This window comes from Mytilus galloprovincialis, chromosome 10 (genome assembly GCF_965363235.1).
Source record: "Mytilus galloprovincialis chromosome 10, xbMytGall1.hap1.1, whole genome shotgun sequence".
NCBI classification, from domain to species: Eukaryota; Metazoa; Mollusca; class Bivalvia; order Mytilida; family Mytilidae; genus Mytilus; species Mytilus galloprovincialis.
Window position 1 is genome coordinate 21993803 of NC_134847.1, and position 22564 is coordinate 22016366.

The 22564-nt window shown below is 32.3% G+C and overlaps 1 protein-coding gene across 4 annotated transcripts in view; it reads right to left on the bottom strand.

Annotated features, from left to right (window-relative positions):
* Window positions 1-20618, bottom strand: part of LOC143047159 (uncharacterized) — a 33214-nt gene extending 12596 nt beyond the window's left edge. For all 4 annotated transcript variants that reach the window (XM_076220128.1, XM_076220125.1, XM_076220124.1 and 1 more), the window contains exons 1-7: window positions 20492-20618; window positions 16193-16273; window positions 12878-12942; window positions 12292-12409; window positions 11222-11362; window positions 2495-2699; window positions 1679-1947 (exon numbers count right to left, since the gene is read on the bottom strand). In XM_076220128.1, the coding sequence (XP_076076243.1) occupies window positions 1679-1947; window positions 2495-2699; window positions 11222-11362; window positions 12292-12409; window positions 12878-12942; window positions 16193-16273; window positions 20492-20575 (963 nt within the window). In that variant the 5' untranslated portion in view covers window positions 20576-20618. The remainder of the gene's footprint in view (window positions 1-1678; window positions 1948-2494; window positions 2700-11221; window positions 11363-12291; window positions 12410-12877; window positions 12943-16192; window positions 16274-20491) is intronic.
* Window positions 20619-22564: the final 1946 nt, after the last annotated feature.

The window sequence follows — 22564 nt, forward strand, 5'->3', positions numbered from 1 at the left end:
TGTAAGAAAGGATGTCGAGGAGCATGTAAATGCTTGAAAGCAGCACTAAAATGCACAGCATTATGCAAATGCTCACCGGACTGTGAAAGAGAAACCGATTGAGACTGAGCTTTATTTTGATTTCCCTGCATTTGGATCCATTATTTTTTAATCATTTTATACCATATTCAAAAACAAACGTCAAATTTTTAAGTGTTAAACGGCGCCATTTTGAATATTGCCGCCATTTTGAAAATATTGTCTTTGTACCCAGGTAAAAGTGATACATTGTAAGCCTTTGTCGATATCAAATGATCAGTTTCACTGCTTTGGTAACTTTCTGCTATCACACAATGATGGTGTATACATTCGAATACGGTAAAACTTAGACATTTTGACGCGCCATTTTGAATTTGGACTCCATTTTGATGATTTCTGTACCATAAGGTTTAACAACATAATAAATAACATATCTGAATTGTATTTCCTTAAGTTTCTGACATCTTTGGAACTCATTAGAATTGGAAGACTTCATCAAGTGAATGATGTTATACTTATGTCGGCCATCTTGAATTTGGCGGCCATATTGGATTTTTTTTTCGTGGCTCCATTTCTGAATTTTGTCTATACCCTTTAATCTTTCATTTTGCCAAGTTTCATGCTTTTACCATAAAGTGATCAATTATTCTGATATCCGCTGTACTAAATCTCGTCTTAACAATTTTTCAATGAATTTCATGGGTTTTTTTTGTGTGTACATTTTAAGCATTTGAACATTCTTATTGAAAATAGTGAGTAATAACTTCTCAATTTTTAAAACTTTTTCTTATTGAAAATAGTGAGTAATAACTTCTCAATTTTTAAAACTTATTTACGGTTTATGATATTCATTAGATAACCTCAAAAAGCATTGTAAAGTATATCAATTTTTAAACATTTCTAAAAGCTGCAATATTGCTTTTCTATCCTAGTTTTCAGTTAACATGGTTAAGTTTTTAAACTACATTTAAACACATGAAAAAATGACATTAGCCTTAGATGCATGATTCTTTTATTTGAACTAGCTGTCAGCAACTGAGAGTACTCTCAAATCTGTACTAACTAAAATTAATAAAATTGAGAATGGAAATTGGGAATGTGTCAAAGAGATTACAACCCAACCATAGAAAAAACAACAGCAGAAGGTCACCGACAGGTCTTCAATGTAGCGAGAAATTCCCGCACCGGGATGTACAAGTACCCGGCCACGTCCACTTGTACTAGTAACATTTGTATTTTTATCCATCTGATGAGTTAAGCCTTTTTCAACTGATTTTTATAGTTCGTTCATATGTTAAACTATCAAAACATGTCCCAGGTTAGGGAGAGGGTTGGGATAATATTGCTAACATGTTAACCCCACCACATTCTGTATGTATGTGCCTGATCCAAGTCATGAGCCTGTAATTCCATGGTTGTCGTTTGCTTATGTGTTACATATGTTTTTCGTTCATTTTCTTTACAAAAATTAGGCTGTTAGTTTTCTCATTTAAATTGTTTTACATTGTCATTTCAGGGCTTTGCTCATTGTTGAAGGCTGTACAGCGACCTATAGTTAATAATTTCTTTGTCATTTGGTCTCTTGTATGCTTGTGGAGAGTTGTTTCATTAACAATTATACCACATCTTTTTTTATTTATATATTATGGCCATATTTTACCTTCCACTGGTGTGGTTTATGGAACAGAATGTTCTGGTGAATCCTCTTACAGCAAGTATCACAGTAATATGCAGAGGGACCACAATCCTGACAAAAAATAACATCATCAACAGATGATTCACAAAAGCAACAACAATGAGTTGCTGGGGACTGTTCCTCCAACCTGGTGTCAATGAGCTTGTCTCTCAGCAAGTCCCATGCTCCCATTACCCTTTTCCTTTTTTCTGCGTACGTAAGATTGATTCTTCCAGGATTACTGTTCACATTATCTGCAAAAACAGTCAATTTATCATAATCATTGTAATTCGATCAGTTACAAAGCAGGCAAATTAACAAGACAAATAAACACTCATACAGCCGCAGGTTTTTAATTTGTGGTTTTCAATTTGTTGGTTTAACATGATCAAGTAGACACACGAGGCACAGAATATCATAATACGTACATCCTGTAAACTGGTGTATAAAAGTAAAATACAAAATGTGTGGTCAGACAATTTTACCGTTGTTGTTATTCAACACTTTTAATTACTTTAAAAAGTAGCCATCTTTCTTGAGTCAGAGTGTATTGCGTTTTATGACTAATTTCAAGAAATCTATACAAGATATCATGATTGTCCACAGATGCAATAATCAAAAATATAGTGAAAATGGTGTAAAGTACAATAAATTTTTACATTGTACTAGAAAATCCGGTTATAAATTCATAAGTATAACTGTACTACCTTAAATATTTTATGTAAATAGAACATTTATTTGAATACTTCTTCAAGAATACAAATTCTTAATGTCAGACAATTATATTAAATACGAAAATACCTTCACATTGAAAATCAAATTGGTCAGCTGGATAATCTATTTGGGCAAGTTGGTTAGTCACTTCTTGGTTGATATTGTTGCTATTACTAACATCAGAACCATTATAGGTCATCCTGACATGTTTTGTTTTGAATTTGGAAGATGCCCCATCAAAAACAGTCCTCTTTATTTTGGATGGTTTTGTTGTTAAATGAATCCTTTTCATCTGAAAAAGTAATAAATGTGAAGTAAAACAAGTGGTTGATCACTCTTTGTTAAAAGTTGTGGTTTTTAAAATAATTCATGGTTTGCACTGCATCCTTAAAATATCATTCAATACATGATGTTCAAATGTTACAATCATCATGATCATGGGCTATTTTAATTGTGCAGTGTTATTACAGAGCCATTAGTTAATGTTAAATAAATATTATGTAAGAAGTCTTTAATTAAATGTTCATAAAACTATTAAGTGTATTCTCCTGTGTGTTTTTAATAGATCTGCAATATTTTGAAAATGTCTTTGAATTGAAAGAAATTAAATAAAAAAGAATTCTCAAATCTGGAAATCCATAACTTATAAACACCCGATACCAGAGTCCTTGTAAAGGTCAGACCCCCCTCTTAGGCCCATCTATTATTTTTTTACTATTTGAAACCATGGTCTTTATCGCTATTTGTCCGCCATTACTGGATATCACAGGTTCCCGTAAAATTTTGACTTCATAAAGCAAAATATCTGACACCACAATGGAAAAGTGATTGTTGTATGCGTCAAAAGTTCAAGCAGCCTGGTTAGCCGGCCGACAAGGCAAATAGCGATAAGGTGTATAGTCCGCAAATATAGTCAAATAATAACACAAGAACCTACATGTACCTAAAAGCTACATGTACAGTTCCGCAGCTATGTCATTCCCGGAATTATAGATTATCATTAATAATCTCAAAGACATTGATTTTCAAGCTTGAGCCTGAGTGTGAAAAGTCAAAAAAGCACTCAAGTTGAGAATTAAAGGACAACATTATAGAAAAAGAATTGGGTCAATTTCAAAGTTTACCAAGGTCACAATTAATCATCAAATATATGATGCAATAACAAACTTGAGAACCGGAAGTCGTAGAGACATGGGACTATCACCATTCAACTCAGGACCACTTGACCTTTCAAATATCACAAGGTCAAGGTCATAGTATAATGTGAAGGTCAAGGTGAAATTTCATCATGACCTGACATTGACCTCAAATTGAAGGTCTTGCATTACTGATCATCTTTGCAGTTTATAGTAGGTTGATATCTGTTACCTTTAAAAAGATATACACAAAATACTATACTTTAAAGAATCATCCCGTTGTAACTTTTGAACAGACGGTCGGACATTTTTATGTAGAGCTCGTCGAGAGGAACATGTTATATGATGTATGTATGCAGCAAAGTCTTATCGTTTTCCTAATATATAAGCTCGAAATTGCAGTGTAATTTTATTTTGCACTCTGTGACCTTTGACCTTGGGTGCATATTAAAGGTCACATGAATTAAAGATTATTGGTGAAAGTTCCAAGTCTCTATGACTTCTGGTTCCCGAAATAGAACTTTTCAAAAAATATTTATAATTTTTAAAGGGAAATAACTCCTTATAAGGCTTAGTAACAAATTAATTGTTTATGTTTATAAACATTGCCATCTGTTCTTGTACATGCTGCCATTTTCAAATCGATTCTATCTCTAATACTTTTTGAGAACAATGCAAATAAAAGAAATTGCTTCAAGGGGATACAACTCTCAAAGGAGATGATGAAACCCTATGCAGCCTCATATGGTAATACATGATTAGATCCACATATTGTCTAAATAAAGCCATGATATCTTTTAACACATTTTGGGGGGACCATGTTGAAAAAAATCAATAAAAGGGAGATAACTTCTAAAGGGGATGGTGAAATCCTACAAAAGTTCATCTGGTAAAAGTTCATGTTGAGGTCTATCTATGGTACAATTTTGGTATTAATAAGTCCAATAGAAGCGGTAGGAGGGCGCGCCAAAAAATGCTGGAAGAAAAAAAAGAAAAAAAAACATTAGAAAAACAATAAGGTCTTTCCTCGCGTAGAGGAAAGACCTTAATAACTAATAATAATCCCTATTTTTGTGAGCCAAAAAAATGTCCCATGAAATTGTGTCCTCTATAACATTATTTCACAGTTCATCTGTGAAATTTTGTTCATGGGACAGCTAGAATATCACATTTGTAAACTATAAAATAGTGTCTCCCTTAGTGAAAAATTGTCCCTAATACTTGCACATAATTTCATAGTGTAGCTATTTTTTTCTGTCCCTAAAGAAGGGAAATAATTTAGAAATCATTGAAATGTTTTAATCAATTAGTTATTAAATTCTTATTGAAATTTAAATAAAGACAACACAGATGTGTCTCGATACTAATATTATTTCTGACATTATTGATCTTGTTAAAAAGGACAATTCAAAGATGTTAAGGTAACACGATACCGAATGACGTTACGCCATGAGTTATCGTTCCTGACGTTATCGAATAACGTTCACACATATAAGCCAATGCAGCGGGTATTGTGTAGCATTTTTAACGGTAACTTTCCCTAGATGCAGAGTGACGAGAGTTTCGATGCAATACGTAGCGGTTATTTGACATAGATTGTTTTATCGTTTTCCGGCAATCATTCTGCTCATTGTTAATCATTAAAAAGTATTACTTTACTTTTTAAATATTCTGTTTCTTTGATATTTAAGCATCTGCACGCTTTATCTATATATGTTCTTATGCATAACAGGCACAGTTTTGTCAATTTATTTTTATTCTTGGTATAGATATAGGAAGATGTGGTGTGAGTGCCAATGAGACAACTCTCCATCCAAATAACAATTTATAAAAGTAAACCTTGGTTTTTTTTTGCAATAAGTACTTTTTCATGATTCACGCCGTATCTCCATGAAATTTTGTTTTGAAAGTAGAAATCTAATTCATAGAAGCTTAGGATAATGTGTGAAAAAAACGGGGAATTTTACAACTATTAATTCGTTTTAAAATGGTCATCAAAAACACCGCTCGGACAAAATTGAAATTTATTTGGATGAGAATACGGATATAATTAGGGGGAAAAGCACAATACAAGCAGACGTTGAAAATCATACAGACAATAGTTTGTTTGTATGGAATGTAAAAAAGTGGTTATTTAGCCGAATAACTTTTCCTGTGTTCCATGTGTAAACAGTCTCTGAAATTCATTGGTCTGTACAGAGTAAATTCGATATAGTTTTGGAAATATTTTAAAATACAGTGCCAGCTTTGTAATCGTATAAACCACGTCTACTCAGGACGGACAGCAACATCGGAATGAAGCATTAGAAAGTTAACGAAGGCTGAGAAATACATGGGCACTTGATTCGGCAGAAATAAAATAACAAAATTCTGGTTCCGTTACAGTCTGAATAAAGCCAGCCCCGAGTATCCACTTGCGTCTACAAACGCAAGTTGATAGTTGGGGCTGGCTGTAGTCAGACCGGTTCCGTGTTCCCTGATTCCGTTATAATTTTTTTCTCGAAATTTACATGCAAACGGCTGACTTTTTATTATTCAAACGGCAAGAGACTGTAAAAAAGCTAGATCTTGAAATCATTTAGATTTTATATTCGTGTTAATTTACGCTTGCATGGGTATTCGGTGTTTTTTTAGTTTTGAGTTGGAAATAATGTACATGTACAAGTTGGGAGACAAAACGACTGAAAAAAATTTAACAAAGTTACCTTTTAGGGCTCTGAGGGCCATATTGCTCGCATAATAGGTGTCGGAAAAGGCCCGGAAAGTTTCTTACTTAAAATTAGTTTTTAGAACAAGTATACAAGTATATATATACATGTATAGCGTCAGTTTAAATTTTCCCGACCATCATCGCGGATGCCCTGCCTCTATTGCAAAACCTACCTATTGTATTTATTGTTAACTTGTTCTCGTCCTGAACATGCATGAACTATTTCCCACTGGACGTTAACCAACCAATAATCAAAGCAATCAATCCTACAATTTACCCCCGTCACTTGTAACTTTAGTTGTTAAAATTTAAATCATTGCCTCTAATTTTTTCAAAAAATTCGACAAAGTTTAAACGCAGACCGCGAGGAAGACCAAAATTGAACAGTTACGCAAAACTAAATATCTACGTTACCGCTTGCTCATTTTGGAAGTGGGGTAACATGAGACTTTATTTGTAAAAGTACAAGTACGAATAAAAAAAAATTTGTGTACATGTACATGTTATTTGTACAAAAGTTGGCTGATAGAATGATAAATGGAGATATGTGATATGCAATTTATAAGATAGCAACAGCTGGGCATTAATTAACTGACATCAACACCTTGAAGACATCAAGAAAATCGTGACTAATGCTTATGGAATAGTATCTTTACACTTCTTATTTGTAGTTTTACTAAACGTTGGAAAATTTTGAGTATGTGTAGTATAATTGTCACAGTAACATTTCAGTCTCTTGGTAAATATTAGTTTAAGTCTTAAAACTTTTGCTCTTCTCTAGAAAATTCAAACCATTATGAAATATAAGGAGATGCGGTAAAATTTCCAATTAGTCAAGTTTCCACCAAAGACGAAATGACGGAAATGCTATCCTTCTTACATTGCTACTACATTTCAGATCTCCAAATTACCATTCCATTATATGAACTGCATAAAAAATATGCATTGTCACCAACATCTGATACAGGTTGAATTTCAAGCTGGAACCTTTAAATTTCGCAGTTGTTTTACTTATATAAAGAATGCATATATGATCTCAAGATTTGTTATGTAAATAATTTTTCACAAATGACAGAATGTTGAAATTTGTGAAATTTTGCATACAGTTTGCTAACCCGAATAATTCAGTCCCTCCCCGTAATCGATCTCTCCTACTTACTTAATGTAGTAAGCGGAATATAACGACTGAATTATTCGGGTTAACAGTTTGCAAGGTTTGTCCGACTTGCTGAGCAAACAAGTAACACATTTACACAACGCAGAGTACACTATACTACATGTATTGTATGCACCAAGTCAAGAATATGACAGCTGTTTATCATTCTTTTGATGTTTTTCAGCTTTTGATTTCGTCCTTTGATAAGGGATTTTTTCATTTTGATTTTTTCTTGGAGTTTTGTTATTTTATTTTTTGGAATGTGTATTTTATCATGATCATTATTTTTCCTCATAATTTTCACAAAATCTTTTTTGACTGGTGCATCAAATGTGTCTTTTATAAACAACTGTTTTCAAAATTGTATTGTATCGTCCCGAACATGCATGAACTATTTGCCACTGAACGTTAAACAACCATCAAACCGAGCAATTAAAAAACTGTTAAATGAATCAATTTTTTTTAAAATACTATATTTCTGCATCACGGGATGCAGTGATGATACCACCATTGTCTAATATGATGGAGTTAAAAATCAGTAATTCGGACGAATCTCACGTGAAATGTTTCATTTAATTTTCACGTAAACTTAACAAAAATCTGAAGGTATTTTTAATGGTTTTAATCAAATTTTAGAACAAAGATATTATTTAAAAAAATTTATTTCAAATATTTACGTGACTTTAACGTGTACAAAATTCCGGTGATTTATGCATGAACTATTATCATAAGATTCACATGGAACCTGTTCACGCAAGTTTCAAGTCATGATATGCTCGTTTGATGTGAAAATCGGACGATATTGATATTAATTCATATGAGAGTCATATGAGTGAAATTCCATGTGCAGGACGAAATAAAATTATATCTGATTCAGTAGAATTTTATATTGCATTACTAGGAACTTTACGACAGTCGACAGGGGAAATGAAAATAAAATATACTCATTCAGATCCCGACACATATTTTTGTCTCAATTTCTCTGAGAAGGAATAACGTTATATTCCGTACACCATAACGTCACACGTTTTTGGTCAAATTCCAGTGGCGGATCCAGGGGGGGGGGGGGGGGGGGTTCATTGCGTAAAGACAAAGTGGAAAGCTAGTTGAAAACTAACAACAACTGATTAAAAAACTCATGTGTCTAAGTTGAGGTTCATGCAAGTTTTGTTCATAGAAGTGAAATGATCTGAACCAAAGTTCTAGTTTGTAGTTTCTTCATATCTTAAGGTAAAATCATAAAACCATTCAATTCTATCCAATATTCCATTCACTAAGAACGAGAGACTTGTATACACATGACACTCGATAATCAAAGAATTTTGACCACTTCACTGGCCTTCATCTACAGATAACGTTGTTCATTATTTTTTCAATAAAAAAAAATATTTGTGAAAAAATTATGTGTAGGCACGTGCCTACGCTCCTGAATTTGGTCCATGAGACATCATTTCATGCGGGACATTATTTAATCCTACATTTTTACCTATGATGATGTTGTTAATTTCATTGATCCAATATCCCTGTAATTTTAACCACACTTGCATAGGCACTTGTTTCTTTCCATGGGAAGATCCACTAACAACATATATTTCGTATTAATACATGTAATATACGTTGATAGTTTCTTTAGTCCAAATAATTTTTTGACGTCTTGGAAGGCTATTTTAAAAATTTTCCTTTCACACCCTACTGCGACAAAGGCGTCCAAGAAAAAAAATATAATACTCGTTCAAAATGTCATAATTTGCAGAGGCGGATTTAGGGAGAGGGGAGCCCATTTCAGATTTTTCTTATTGTTGCTTATATAGGATTTCACTGAAGCGTTAAGTGACCAGCCCCCTCTTAGGCAGCCAGTGGGCCCCCATTTATGAAAATTTTTGTATCCGCCTCCGATTTGGACTATTTCCATGGACACTGATGGATAGAAACAAGTGCCTGTGGCAATCACCCTTATAAATTGGTCTAGGAAGGCTAATATTGTAATTGTTTGCTTTGACGCCTTTCTTGTCAATGTGGGATAAAAAAAACAAAAACAAAATAAAAAAATACCAGCAGCAGACGGCATGATAAGCTGGACACCTTGTAACGTCTTGTTGGAAGGATATTTTCTATTTTTGCTATTAAAGTTATAACGCTTTCCGTCGATGTAAGGCGTCAAAGAAAGAAAAAAATAACAGCCTTTCAACATATCATAAATATTTAGACTATCTTACAGATAAAAAGGTGTTTTTATAAATATGGGCACTTACTTTTTATCTTTTTTCAGTCTTTAGTCTTAATCTACAAATGGCCGCCAAAACAGTGATGCTGAATGCAGCGTGCTTAGCTAAATGGAATTGCGCATGCTCGAAAAGACCTTATAGATAGTTACTCTAAGTTATTCTATTCAACAGGATAACCCGATACTATATAGTAACATAGTATACTATGTTATCGGCTGAACAGCATAACCCCACATAACCTAATATCTATTGAATAGGAAAACCTGAGTCGTATCGGGTGATACCACATACGAAACAGAAACATTGGACAACTTTATATCAAAAGAAACTGATTATCTTGTTCTAGAGAAAATTCATACTAAGCTTTGTCAAGGTTCACCCCTACACTTTATTCAAGAAATAATTGATGCAAGCTATACTTTATTTAAGTTTTAACATGGTAAGCATTATATTTGTGATTATTTTGCTCAAATGATAGTGAGGGCTTAAATAACACAAATATAATGCCTATCCATGTAAAAACTACAATAAAGCTATATTTTGTTGTAGTTTTGACATGGGTAGGCATTATAATCATGATTATTTTTGCCTGAGCAATAGTGACCAGGATACTTGAATAGGAAACATGAAACATATATTCAAATTTCATGACTTCGAGTATCGATTTGTTAACCAGTCAAACTTTAAACAAAACCATATACTAAAAAAAGTTTAAAAAAATCTGTAACTATTAAATTTAAAGAAAGATGGTTACCTAGTTTAGAAAGCAATACTGGGAAATTTACCATTATACAATCTGGCAATAAATGAAGAACTTATAGAAATTTTTTAAATATTTTTATGTTTGAACCATATTTAACAGTGAAGTCACAAAAAGACAGGCAAATAATTACAAGATTTAGAACTAGCTGTCATGATCTTGAAACCAAAAGAGGGAGGTATATTGGAATTAAAGCTGAAGACAGAAAGTGAAACCTATGTAAGAATGCAGTTGAAGATGAACTACAATTTCTTTTAAAATGTCCTGTTCTAAAAGATACTAGATCTCAACATCTGTCTAATTTAAATTCCAAAATTTTTAGAAATTATCTGATGAATGAAATTTGTTTGGAATCTTTCATCTGAAGATTGGTTTGTTACTTCTAACTTATCTTATTTATTGCACTCCCTTTTTGAAGAACAAAAGAAAATCATAGAAAATATCATCGTTGTTTGAAAAAAAAAATAGAAGAAAAATAAATATAGATATATATGTAATAAAATCGACCAGGAGTTGTCTCCCATAGACATAGAACTATAAATTATTATGCAATTTCTCCAGGTTACAGTGGCACTCATAACAACTACATTTTGTCAATAACTTGGTTTATATCAGGTTACTTAGTGTGAATGTGTTTTCATGTTGTTGTTTTTTTAGTTTAAATGTACTTTAATCATGCTAATCATTTTCTGTGCTTTATTTTGTAATTCATCTGATTGTATAGCTCAAATTTTGGGCACCATAATTGGATGATTAAACTATGTTATCTATCTTATCTTTATTATGAAAAATTAAATAATTAAAATAGTGATAAATTAAATACAAACCAGATAAAATGACCTAAAGAACTGAGGTAACTCTAATGACAGTATATCTCTGTCTAGTGGTATCAGATCCATCTGTAACTCATGTATTGTTATATATCCCATAACACCCTCATGTTCAAGTATCATCTCACATACATGTAACTGAAATATAAACACATCATAGATAATTTATTGTCTTATCTTTTACAATACATGTAAATGTCAACTACTTTTCAAATTAATAAAGTTTGTGATTTTTTTCAATATTGCACTAAGAACAGAAAAATGCGTGAAAAAGTGTTGATTTGTTTATTGACCGAGGTGATAAATTCATTCTTGGATTGCTCTTTCATCAATTAAAAAAACATGCAGAATGAGTTGATTCTTCATACAGTTGATAAAAATCCATATGTTCACCTACTGCAAATATTTATAGGTTTCATAACGAGTGATATCAACTTGACTTCAATATAACTAATACTAAACTAGTTTCATGAAGTTTATTATTACCATTTCAATTAAATTACTGGTAAATTACTGCTATGAGAGTTTATAGCAAGCAATATCCAATTTTCACAAGTTCTTGAACCTATTTTTCTAATGGTCAACACTCTCAATGTGTAAAATTAAAAACAATTGTGAAATACTGATCTTGTAATTGGCACATTACATTATGACATCATATGTCCTTTCATTAGCTGGGAATACGCAGCTCTTAATGTCCTTTTGATGATTTTGATATTTACGGACCATAGATGCAAATACATGTACCGATATGTAGCTCTTAAGGTCCTTTTGATTGTTGACTTTTTTGTATCACACTAGTACGCAATGAGTAGTCAGAAAAGAAATATCTATTAAGCATGCAAGAAATAGATAACAGGCTACAACCATAGGAGAATTTAAGGAAATATGTATCTTGACCTCTAGATGTCTTTAATTAGTTGTGTGTGAGGTTACTCAGTCTGATTTACATATATACCAACATTTCCTTTTATTCATAAGTATTTTTATGGAGGTCCTATTCTGACAAAGTCATTTTGAATAAAGACTTTCATGGTTCCATCAAATGGAAGAAATTCAAAACTGACCTTCCGTGGCACCATAATGATTCTGTACTCTCTTTTGATATTGCTGCTTCTATCTGAGTTGACATGGTCAGCTATGACCTTCATGGTGGTCATTTGTGGCCGTACTAAATACACCCTCCTGTACAAAATAATATATTCTACATAAATGAGTAAGCTATTTACATGATACTGTGGGTTCATTATTATTCATTAGAAACCAATATTCGTGGATTTCTTGGGTATAGGTGAACAGCGAAATTCAGTTTTCAATAAATAGCTAATTTCTGACAAGCATGTACATGAATGCAGACTGTTTGTGGCAAAGAACAAGTAAATTCAGGTACTGTAAATGGTAGCAGTCACAAGTATTAAAAAGCACTATTGTTTACCTGTCCTGTCAAAGATTTTTCAATAGACTGAAAGTATTCAAGGGAGAAACAAATTTTCCTTCTTTCTACTCCTAAGTTATAATATTTCTACTTTCACTAATTTGAATCTTGCTTGTGCAAAAAAAAAAGAAACTAGGAATTCTTGTGAAATGGCATGTTTTGTTTCACTTTGAAATGAAAAACTTAACAGCACTTCAGGATATACATGATATACATACTGTTCACACCCATGTATTGACTTCTGTGTTGGGTCTAGCTTGAAAATTTTATCTACATGTCTTTGCTGAAATCAGAAATAAGTAAATTTTATAGTCAATTATATAGGCAATAACTGTATAGTGTATTCAAATATCAGCTGTTTTTGTACCAGGTTAAGAAACAGGTGTAACTCGAGCTTTAGCTTGTAGACGAAACATGCGTCTGGCGTATTAAGTTATAATCTTGGTACCTTTAATAACTATATTTATCCTGCAATTGGGTGTCCTACTAGACAGATACAGCCCTACAGATATCGCTATGATGTATCTGTATACTTTACAGATATCGCTTTAAAGCTCCGCCCACTGTCGGACTGAGTATTGTTTGAACCTGTGTGACATCAGAATGTGTATTCCAGTTGCATTCCAATGACGATGCCAATTGTCGATTTCAAAACTTGAATGTGTATGCATGATTGTGTTACAAAATCAACCATGTCAATTTCAGCATGCATGTTTAGTTAATGTCAAGTCTGAAGCATAGGACAACTTGTACACTTCTGTTTCAAATTTGACAATGTTTTGTTATTTGTTTTTACTGTTGAAATTAGTTGTTATGTTAAAATAGATAATTATTCACCTTGAGCGATGTATTATTGTTGACCATTCAAGATTCTTTTTTGTGAACCCGTCTTCAGCGTAATGTGTGATTTTGATATTACTATGCCAACCTCAAGAGATTACAAATCAAATATATGCTAAATATGTTACTTTTTGTGTCTTTCAAAAAAACAAACAATATACAGAATTAATTGCAGGATAAAGACAATAACTGTTTAGTGTCTTTAAATATCAGCTCGTCTTGAAACAGGTGTAGTAGCTCGCTAAAAGCTCGAATACACCTTGTTTCCTAGCCTCGTACAAATGCAGCTGATATTTAAAGAACCTAACAGTTATTGTCTACATAACATAAAAAGTGGACAAATTAATCATGATCATAGTACATTTCTTTGCTGAAATCATAAAAGTGTAAATATCATTCCATAAAATGTATACATATTGTGGACCAATTACTCATACTTTGGATTCATCAATATTTATTGAATACCAATTTTTGTGGATTCTATGGGTACAGATGAATCACATTTTAAAGATTATAAAACCAGATGCTCCGCAGGGCATAGCTTTATACGACCGCAGAGGTTGAACCCTGAACGGTTGGGGCAAGTATGGACACAACATTCAAGCTGGATTCAGCTCTAAATTTGGATTGTGATTAAATAGTTGACACAGCATAGGTTTCTGACACAGAATGAGTGTGTTCTAATGAACTTAAAATTTTTGTTTTCTCTTAGAGCAATTCACTATGCTGTTGAATATTAATCCTCTCAAAAAAATGTTTGAAGAAATTTTCTTTTTTATTTATGAAATTTCAAATGAGAAAAATTGAACCCAATTTTTTTAATCACATCCCCCTTTCCCTTATTCCAAAACTAATCTCAATTAAAATTTCTAATGGAGTTTGCAACAATAACTACTCATTTAAATACATCATAAAATATTAAGATGTAAAAAAACTGCTTGTTATCACTGAATGGTAAAGATTATTTTAATTTATCAGTTGGTAGTAAAAAGTGAATATACATTGTATATTGTATATAACAAAGATTTAAGTTGATTCTGGACAAAGAAAGATAACTCCAATTAAAAAAAAATCTTGCTATTGCACAATATTTTGCAATTAGATATTTCTTGCTTACTATTCTGGACAAAGAAAGATAACTCTAATTAAAAAAAAAATTGCTATTTCACAATATTGTGCAATTAGATATTTCTTGCCATTGCGCAATACTGTGCAATTGAAAAGACTTGCTATTGCACAATACTTAATATAATAATTTTAGATCCTGATTTGGACCAACTTGAAAACTGGGCCCATAATAAAAAATCTAAGTACATTTTTGGATTCAGCATATCAAAGAACCCCAAGATTTCAATTTTTGTTAAAATCAGACTAAGTTTAATTTTGGACCCTTTGGACTTTAGTGTAGACCAATTTGAAAACAGGACCAAAAATGAAGAATCTACATACACAGTTAGATTTGGTATATCAAAGAACCCCATTTATTCAATTTTTGATGAAATCAAACAAAGTTTAATTTTGGACCCCGATTTGGACCAACTTGAAAACTGGGCCAATAATCAAGAATCTAAGTACATTTTTAGATTCAGCATATCAAAGAACCTAACTGATTCATTTTTTGTCAAAATCAAACTAAGTTTAATTTTGGACCCTTTGGACCTTAATGTAGACAAATTTGAAAACGGGACCAAAAGTTAAGAATCTACATACACAGTCATGACAGTTAGATTCGGCATATCAAAGAACCCCAATTATTCAATTTGGATGAAATCAAACAAAGTTTAATTTTGGACCCTTTGGGCCCCTTATTCTGCTGGGACCTAAACTCCCAAAATCAATACCAACCTTCCTTTTGTAGTCATTAACATTGTGTTTAAATTTCATTGATTTCTATTTACTTAAACTAAAGTTATTGTGCGAAAACCAAGAATAATGCTTATTTGGGCCCTTTTTTGGCCCCTAATTCCTAAACTGTTGAAACCAAAACTCCCAAAATCAATCCCAACCGTTCTTTTGTGGTCATAAACCTTGTGTCAAAATTTCATAGATTTCTATTAACTTAAACTAAAGTTATAGTGCGAAAACCAAGAAAATGCTTATTTGGGCCCTTTTTGGCCCCTAATTCCTAAAATGTTGGGACCAAAATTCCCAAAATCTTTACCAACCTTCCTTTTGTGGTCATAAACCTTGTGTTAAAATTTCATAGATTTCCATTCACTTTTACTAAAGTTAGAGTGCGAAAACTAAAAGTATTCGGACGACGACGACGACGACGCAGACGACGATGCCAACGTGATAGCAATATACGACGAAAATTTTTTCAAATTTTGCGGTCATATAAAAAAGTAACTTGCTATATCTTTGTATGAGGACTAGGGAATATGGTCAGGAGCCTATAATTCAGTAATTGTCGATTGTTTATGTGATACATTTTTGTTTTTGTTTCATTTCTTATATAAATAAGGCAGTGAGTTTTCTCATTTGAATTGTTTTACATTGTCATTTCGGGGCCTTTTATAGCTGACTATGTGGTATGGGCTTTGCTCAGTGATGAAGTCTGTACGATAACCTATATTTGTTAATTTCTGTGTCAATTTGGTCTCTTGGGGAGAGTAGTCTAAATGTCAATCATACCACATTTTCCTTTTTATAAGTATATAGTTTCGAGAATAATATATCCATTATAATAATACCTTAAGCATTGTAGCTCCAGCCACTCTGTCTAATGGTTTCATAAGCTCTGTATCCAGTACTAAATCTTTCTTTCCTTTGAACTGTTCAAAAGATAATAATTCTATCTATAATTTCTTTTCACTAAGTAAAAGTCTATACATATTGAAATAATTAAAATATGAAATTGAATGTAAATTAACATCTTAGAGATACATTTTTGTAATCATTATTGTTTTCATTTATACCTAAAAATGTGAATATTTAAAAGGTGTAGGTCCAGTAAGGGCCGATTTTAGCCACAAATTTTAGGTTCATCTAACAAAAGTTTTTGGACACTTTTTAAACATCTAAGTGTCTATTTCAATTGATTCTATTAGTATATGTGAAGATTTTAACTGACTAAGTCATTAAAAATACTCTGATTCAAGCTTAAATATGAAAAATCTATCAAATATGCCAATAAACATCCCTTTTCAGATGGTTTTTGTCCAAAATGAAAGTGGCCGCATCCGTGTTCATCCTCAACCTTTATACATGTTTTGTATTATCACCAAATACAACTTACGTTTCAATATTATGAATTAACATGAATGCGGCCACTTTCATTTTAGACGGAAACTAAAATTTTGAAGATTTCAGTAATTTAGCATGACTTAATGATGCTAGTACGTGATATTTGTGCATTGTATTGTCTAAAATAGTTCATATTTATGTAGCAGAAGCATTTTACTTTCCAAAATATAGCTTAAACATGTTAAAGATTACATTTTCACAATTTTGTAAAACTCCTATATTTTGGGGCCAAAAAGGGGTCTTACTGAACCTACTCCTTTGGGAAAGCTTCAATCTATGTCTAACAGGCAAAGGAATGACTTATATTTTTTCTTAAAATTTTAATATGAATATAAGGTGTTGTTTTAAACATACTATGTTTGTGGGTAGTGACATCAAGGCAAGCAAATGTAAACTTTTATTGGTTTTTAACTAGCTGTCAGTATCTGTGAGTGCTCTCAGATCAGTACTTAGAGTCAATTTGATGTTGGGAGATACAAGTACCTGACTACGTCCACTCTGTGTTTTTATACATCCGTCAAAGACGGGACGTACTCATCTTCGCTAGCCAAGGGTTACTATATACTCCCGCTCTCTTCACCCTTGGCGGATTGAGCCAACATTTCGGAGACACAAGGTAAAGATTTTTATTGGTTGCAGTCAAAACTCGCTGCATCCAATCAAAAAGCGCCTATAACATGATCACGTGTAAATGTATAAAGTGTTTGTAAACAATTACCACGTGTTTATTGTGCATCAAGTCCTTACATCCCTAAAAAGAAGACTATATTTAGTGACAACTAGAATGTTTTTTATCAACCAATAGAAGTTCCTGTGTATTTTTCATGCACAAATGCATGAATGTTGGCTTATATTTTCATTTCCGGCTTTATCAAGTGTGTAGAATCTAGACGCTACCATGTTTTTACCTCCTAATTTAAGAGTTCCAGTGCTACCATTTGTCAAGAATAATGTATTCGGAATGGGCGTGATTTTTATCTTCCGATAGATGGCGCAACATTGTTATCACAAATGTTGGCTCAATCCGCCAAGGGTGAAAAGAGCGAGAGTGTATCGTAACCCTTGGCTAGCGAAGATGGGACGTACTATGGTATACAAATGTCCAGTGTCAGTCAGTCCGTCCGTCCGTCTGTCCGTCTGTCTGTCCGGCGTAAACATGTCGCACCGTAACTTGAGAAGGACTTATCCAAATTTCATGAAACTTAATATAGTTGTTTCTTATGATGGTCAAATGATCTGTATACTTTTTGGTGAAAATAAGATTAAAACTTTTTGAGTTACGGCACACTGTAACTTAACCAGGGGGTGTGGTTTTTTCACATGTCGCACCGTATCTCAAAAACAATTCTTGATTATGGCTTAAAACTTTAAACACTTCTTAGTTATATTAATCTTAATATCTGTATACTTTTTGGTGATGATTCAAAATTTCATATTTGAGTTATTGAGTATTTTGGAAAAAAGGGGGAGGGGTTTTTTACATGTCGCGCCATATCTCAAAAACGATTCATGATTATTGCTTAAAACTTTACACATGTCTTTGTTATATTAATCTAAAGATCTGTATACTTTTTGGTGATGACTCATAATTTCATTTTTGAGTTATTGAGTATTTTGTAAAAAAAGGGGGAGTTTGTTTTTTTTTACATCTTGTGCCGTATCTCATAAACAATTTATGATTATTGCTTAAAACTTTACACACTTCTTTGTTATATTAATCTAAAGATCTGTATACTTTTTGGTGATGATTCAAAATTCTATTTTATGGAAATTTTCAATTTATGTATTGACATGCAAAATTATATAAAACAATTTTGTTGTGAGCAAATTTTTTTCTTTCTCTTATATTAACTTCCTATATATGGATCAGGAATAAGGAATGAGTCAGGATATACTTAGCATGACTTCCTGTACAATCCCTATGTTATTCAAAAAACATTTATGTTTTTTTCCTTAAGACAATGGGCGTATCATGTGCTCGTGGCGCAGCTGTTTATTGGTTTTGATTCAAAATTTTATTTTTGTGATATTTAGTTTTTTGTAAAAAAAAAACAGGGTTGGGGGTTCCACATGTCCCGCCGTGTCTCAAAAACAATATATGGTTATTGCTTAAAACTTTCTCAGAAACTATTTATGTTTATTGCATAAAACTTCCACACAAGACGTCGGGCGTATCATGCGCTCATGGCGCAGCTGTTTATTGTAATATGTATTTCTATTTGTATCCTGCATGATCAATCAGATGAGTGGAGCCTTTTTCAACTGATTTTATAGTTCATATGTTGTACTTTTCCCCACTGTCCCAAGTTAGGGGAGGATTGGGATCCTGCTAACTTGTTAAACCCTGCCACATTCTGTATGTACATGTATGTGTCTGTCCCAAGTCAGGAGTCTGTAATTCAGTGGTTGTTCTTTGTTGATAAGTTACATATCATGCATATATTTGTTTTTCATTCATTTTTTTTAATTATATTCTTAAGTCTTATTAACTCAAAAATGGATTAAGAAAAAGTTTGATTCTAGAAAATTTTAGTATATGTAACGTGTTGGTACCCAAATTGCACCTTTTTTGACAGTTTTTTCAACTACGTTTTTTTATGATAAAAACAAACATTTCCATTTTGTGTTTATTTTGTAGCCGTATCCTTCTTTATTACATGTATTATATAGGTACACCAATTAGATTTTCAATTCATATTGAATCATAGAAAAATTGGTCTGAACTAACCTCCAAACCATCAATGATTCTATAATGAAGAGTACCCAAATTGCATCCATGCTTAAATTTGCATTGTCAAAAGTCGAATAACGGAGCTTTTGTTTATTTTTTTCAAATATTTTGGATATTTGTCCATGCTTACTCTTCTTTTTTTAAGAAATGGATACTTGAAACATATTATATTTGCCAATTTTAAAAAGATGACATTTTTATGATGTCACATGGCAACGTTTCAGTACATTTTGCTTTTTCAGTAAACACTTCATCTGTTAATAAATACTGTAAAGGTTTTGTGTATATCTAAATAAATTTACCTATGTTGAAAGACATGCATACTATCCGATCATAAAAATACAACTTGTTTAGTCTCTAGGGAATCTTGTAAGATTTCCACTGCTATTTTTGCTAAATAGGTGCAATTTGGGTACTCGTTGCAATTTGGGTACAGTTACGTTACATCACAGGGGCTTGTTACAATTGCCGGGTTTACTATTCATACGAACCCCTAAAAAAACACTTTTTAGGGGTTTGTATGGATAGTAAACCCGGCAATTGTAACAAGCCCCTGTGGTTACATCCTTAAGTTATAGAGGCTTATTTTTTTTCCTTCATTTTCTTAGACTATAACAAAACATCCCCTTATCTAGCAGTCTTTGTCCAATATTTTTGTGATGCCCCTCATTTGGAGTGGTTCTCAACCTGCTACATGTACATGTTGTCAACAGAAATATTAACAAGATTTCATGCCCAACATGGATTTCCAAGTTATCTAGACTTGGTTTTCTAAAAGGGGTCTCAATTAAACAGTGTGAATGCAGAGTTTCAAGTTATTTCTAATTAGCATTCGACAGGAAATCAGATAAGAAAACAGAGCTCTCTGAACTCCGAATCCACAAAATCATTTAGGGCCAAAAAGTAGAATATCCTAAAATTTCACTCCAGATTTGTTATGATTTTTCGTTTTCAATGCCATAAAACTTGTGGTACAATGTATCTAATTAACACTTTTAAATCTGATATTTCGTACAGAATCAAGCAGGGATGCAAGGTCATTTCGAACCATATCTCGTATTCTTTGAACATTTGGAAAATTTGTTGTTGATCCAGCCATTTTCTTGAAAATGAAAGCAGAACTAATTGTAATCCAACTTCCGTATACCATTGAAGTTCCGTCTTTTTGATTTTAAATATGGTATATATTTGTTTCAGTCGTGTTTTAAAATATAGCTAAGTGTTTATAGTTTCCGGAAGAAAAACACACCAATATCTATTATCGGTGCATAAAATTATAATTTCAATGATTTAAGTCTTGGTTTCAGTTGTCATGGTTTTGAAATTGGCACTGGCTACGGTTACATGAAAATGTAACAATAATAAAAATATTATTGTTACAATGGAGACTAATTGCCGGAATGCAAAGTTGGGTAAGGAACTGATTAATTACGAATGTAACAATAATTATTGAGACTACAGTTACATTGGGTTATTGTTACATGAAAAACAGCAATGTACGCTAGATTTATTAAACTTTAATCTTCTATAGTTTTGTCGTTTAATTCTTTCATATGTAATAAATAATACTTGTTATAATGATAAATAATAAATATCATTATCATATACTTAGACTAAATAACATATGATTTTTACTGTATGATAATACCATTAAATTAACGTAAATTCCATATTTTTCGAATTGGTCCTTAGCGGGCTGATATGAAAAGTTTATCACATGCTTCGATTGTTATCCCATACCGTAACGTTATCACATGGCATTCCGGTGATACTCGGTAAATTCCGGAAAATACACCTCAATGCTACGTTTTCAGTGAAAACCATTACAAAGTAGTGTACAAAACAATCATTTGGATACTGGAAAGTATTTTTTGTAAAATAATAAAAAAACAAAAAACAAAAAAAAACAAAAAAAAAAACAAACAAATAATTAAACAAATGAATTGTTCAAAAGTTTCAAACATAATTAAGAAAGTTAGTTTAAAAAGTTGCCAAACAGTCTTCATTATGTGTATTGTTAATTCTTGTTTGTTTTTGTCGATTCGTTCATATTAAAATATGTTTCTTCTCTGTTGAGGCAAATGATAGAAAAATTTCATATCGAATGTACTAAATTTGGGGTCCGACGTCCGTGAACTTTTCAATCTTTGAACTTCTATTACAGAACCACGTAAAAGGATCAATATACGAATCAGTTATTTTTCTCCATTGTTGAAGCATATGATAAAAAGATCATAACATGTTATTTTTCATATCGCATGTATTATTAGCCCTCGGGCAATATCAGCCCTCGAGCCATGCGGCTCTTGGGCTGATATTGAACCTAGGGCTGATAATACATGCGATATGAAAAATGCCATGTAATAATCTGATATTATTCAACGAATAGTGTTTTAACAGTTTTATGTATTAATGGTTTTGATGTCCTTAAAGATACTACTTCAGATAAGTAGTGCCCAAGGCGAAAAATATAGTTCAATGGTTTGTTGTTGAGAACTCGGGCTGAGAAAAGTGTTCCCTTCTAAGTATTCAACTGCACACTACTTTTATAACTGTCATTGTACTTTGAACAATGGACGAAGATATTCCTATTACTAATTTAGTATTGGATGAAAACATTAAAACTTAGGATGCGTTTAAGACGAAACTGGAACAATATCAAAACACAAACCTACAGCTTTATATATACAAAAAAAATTTGATACATCAAAAGCAAAGTTTGCTAACTATGAACTTCTGTATACATGTTACGATTTGTATCCATCCTCAATCTCGTCCATGGAGGACGTAATTTTGTTTCAAAAACAGATGGAGCTCACCCAAACCAAATATATTTTCCCCCTTTTTTTAACCCGTATCCCTATATACGAATATTGCTTGGAGTTGTTTCATCAAAAATATTTGTATTATTGTTACATTTCCATGTAACCGTAGCCAGTGCCTTCTTTTTTTGTTGGAATACTGGTTATTTCACAACACTACTAGAGGCTGCCCAAATCAAAATTTGATTAAAAATTCTTGCTTAAAGAATAATAATAATAATAAGAATTTTATTAGTCTAAAATCCAAACAAAAGGATTGTTACTAA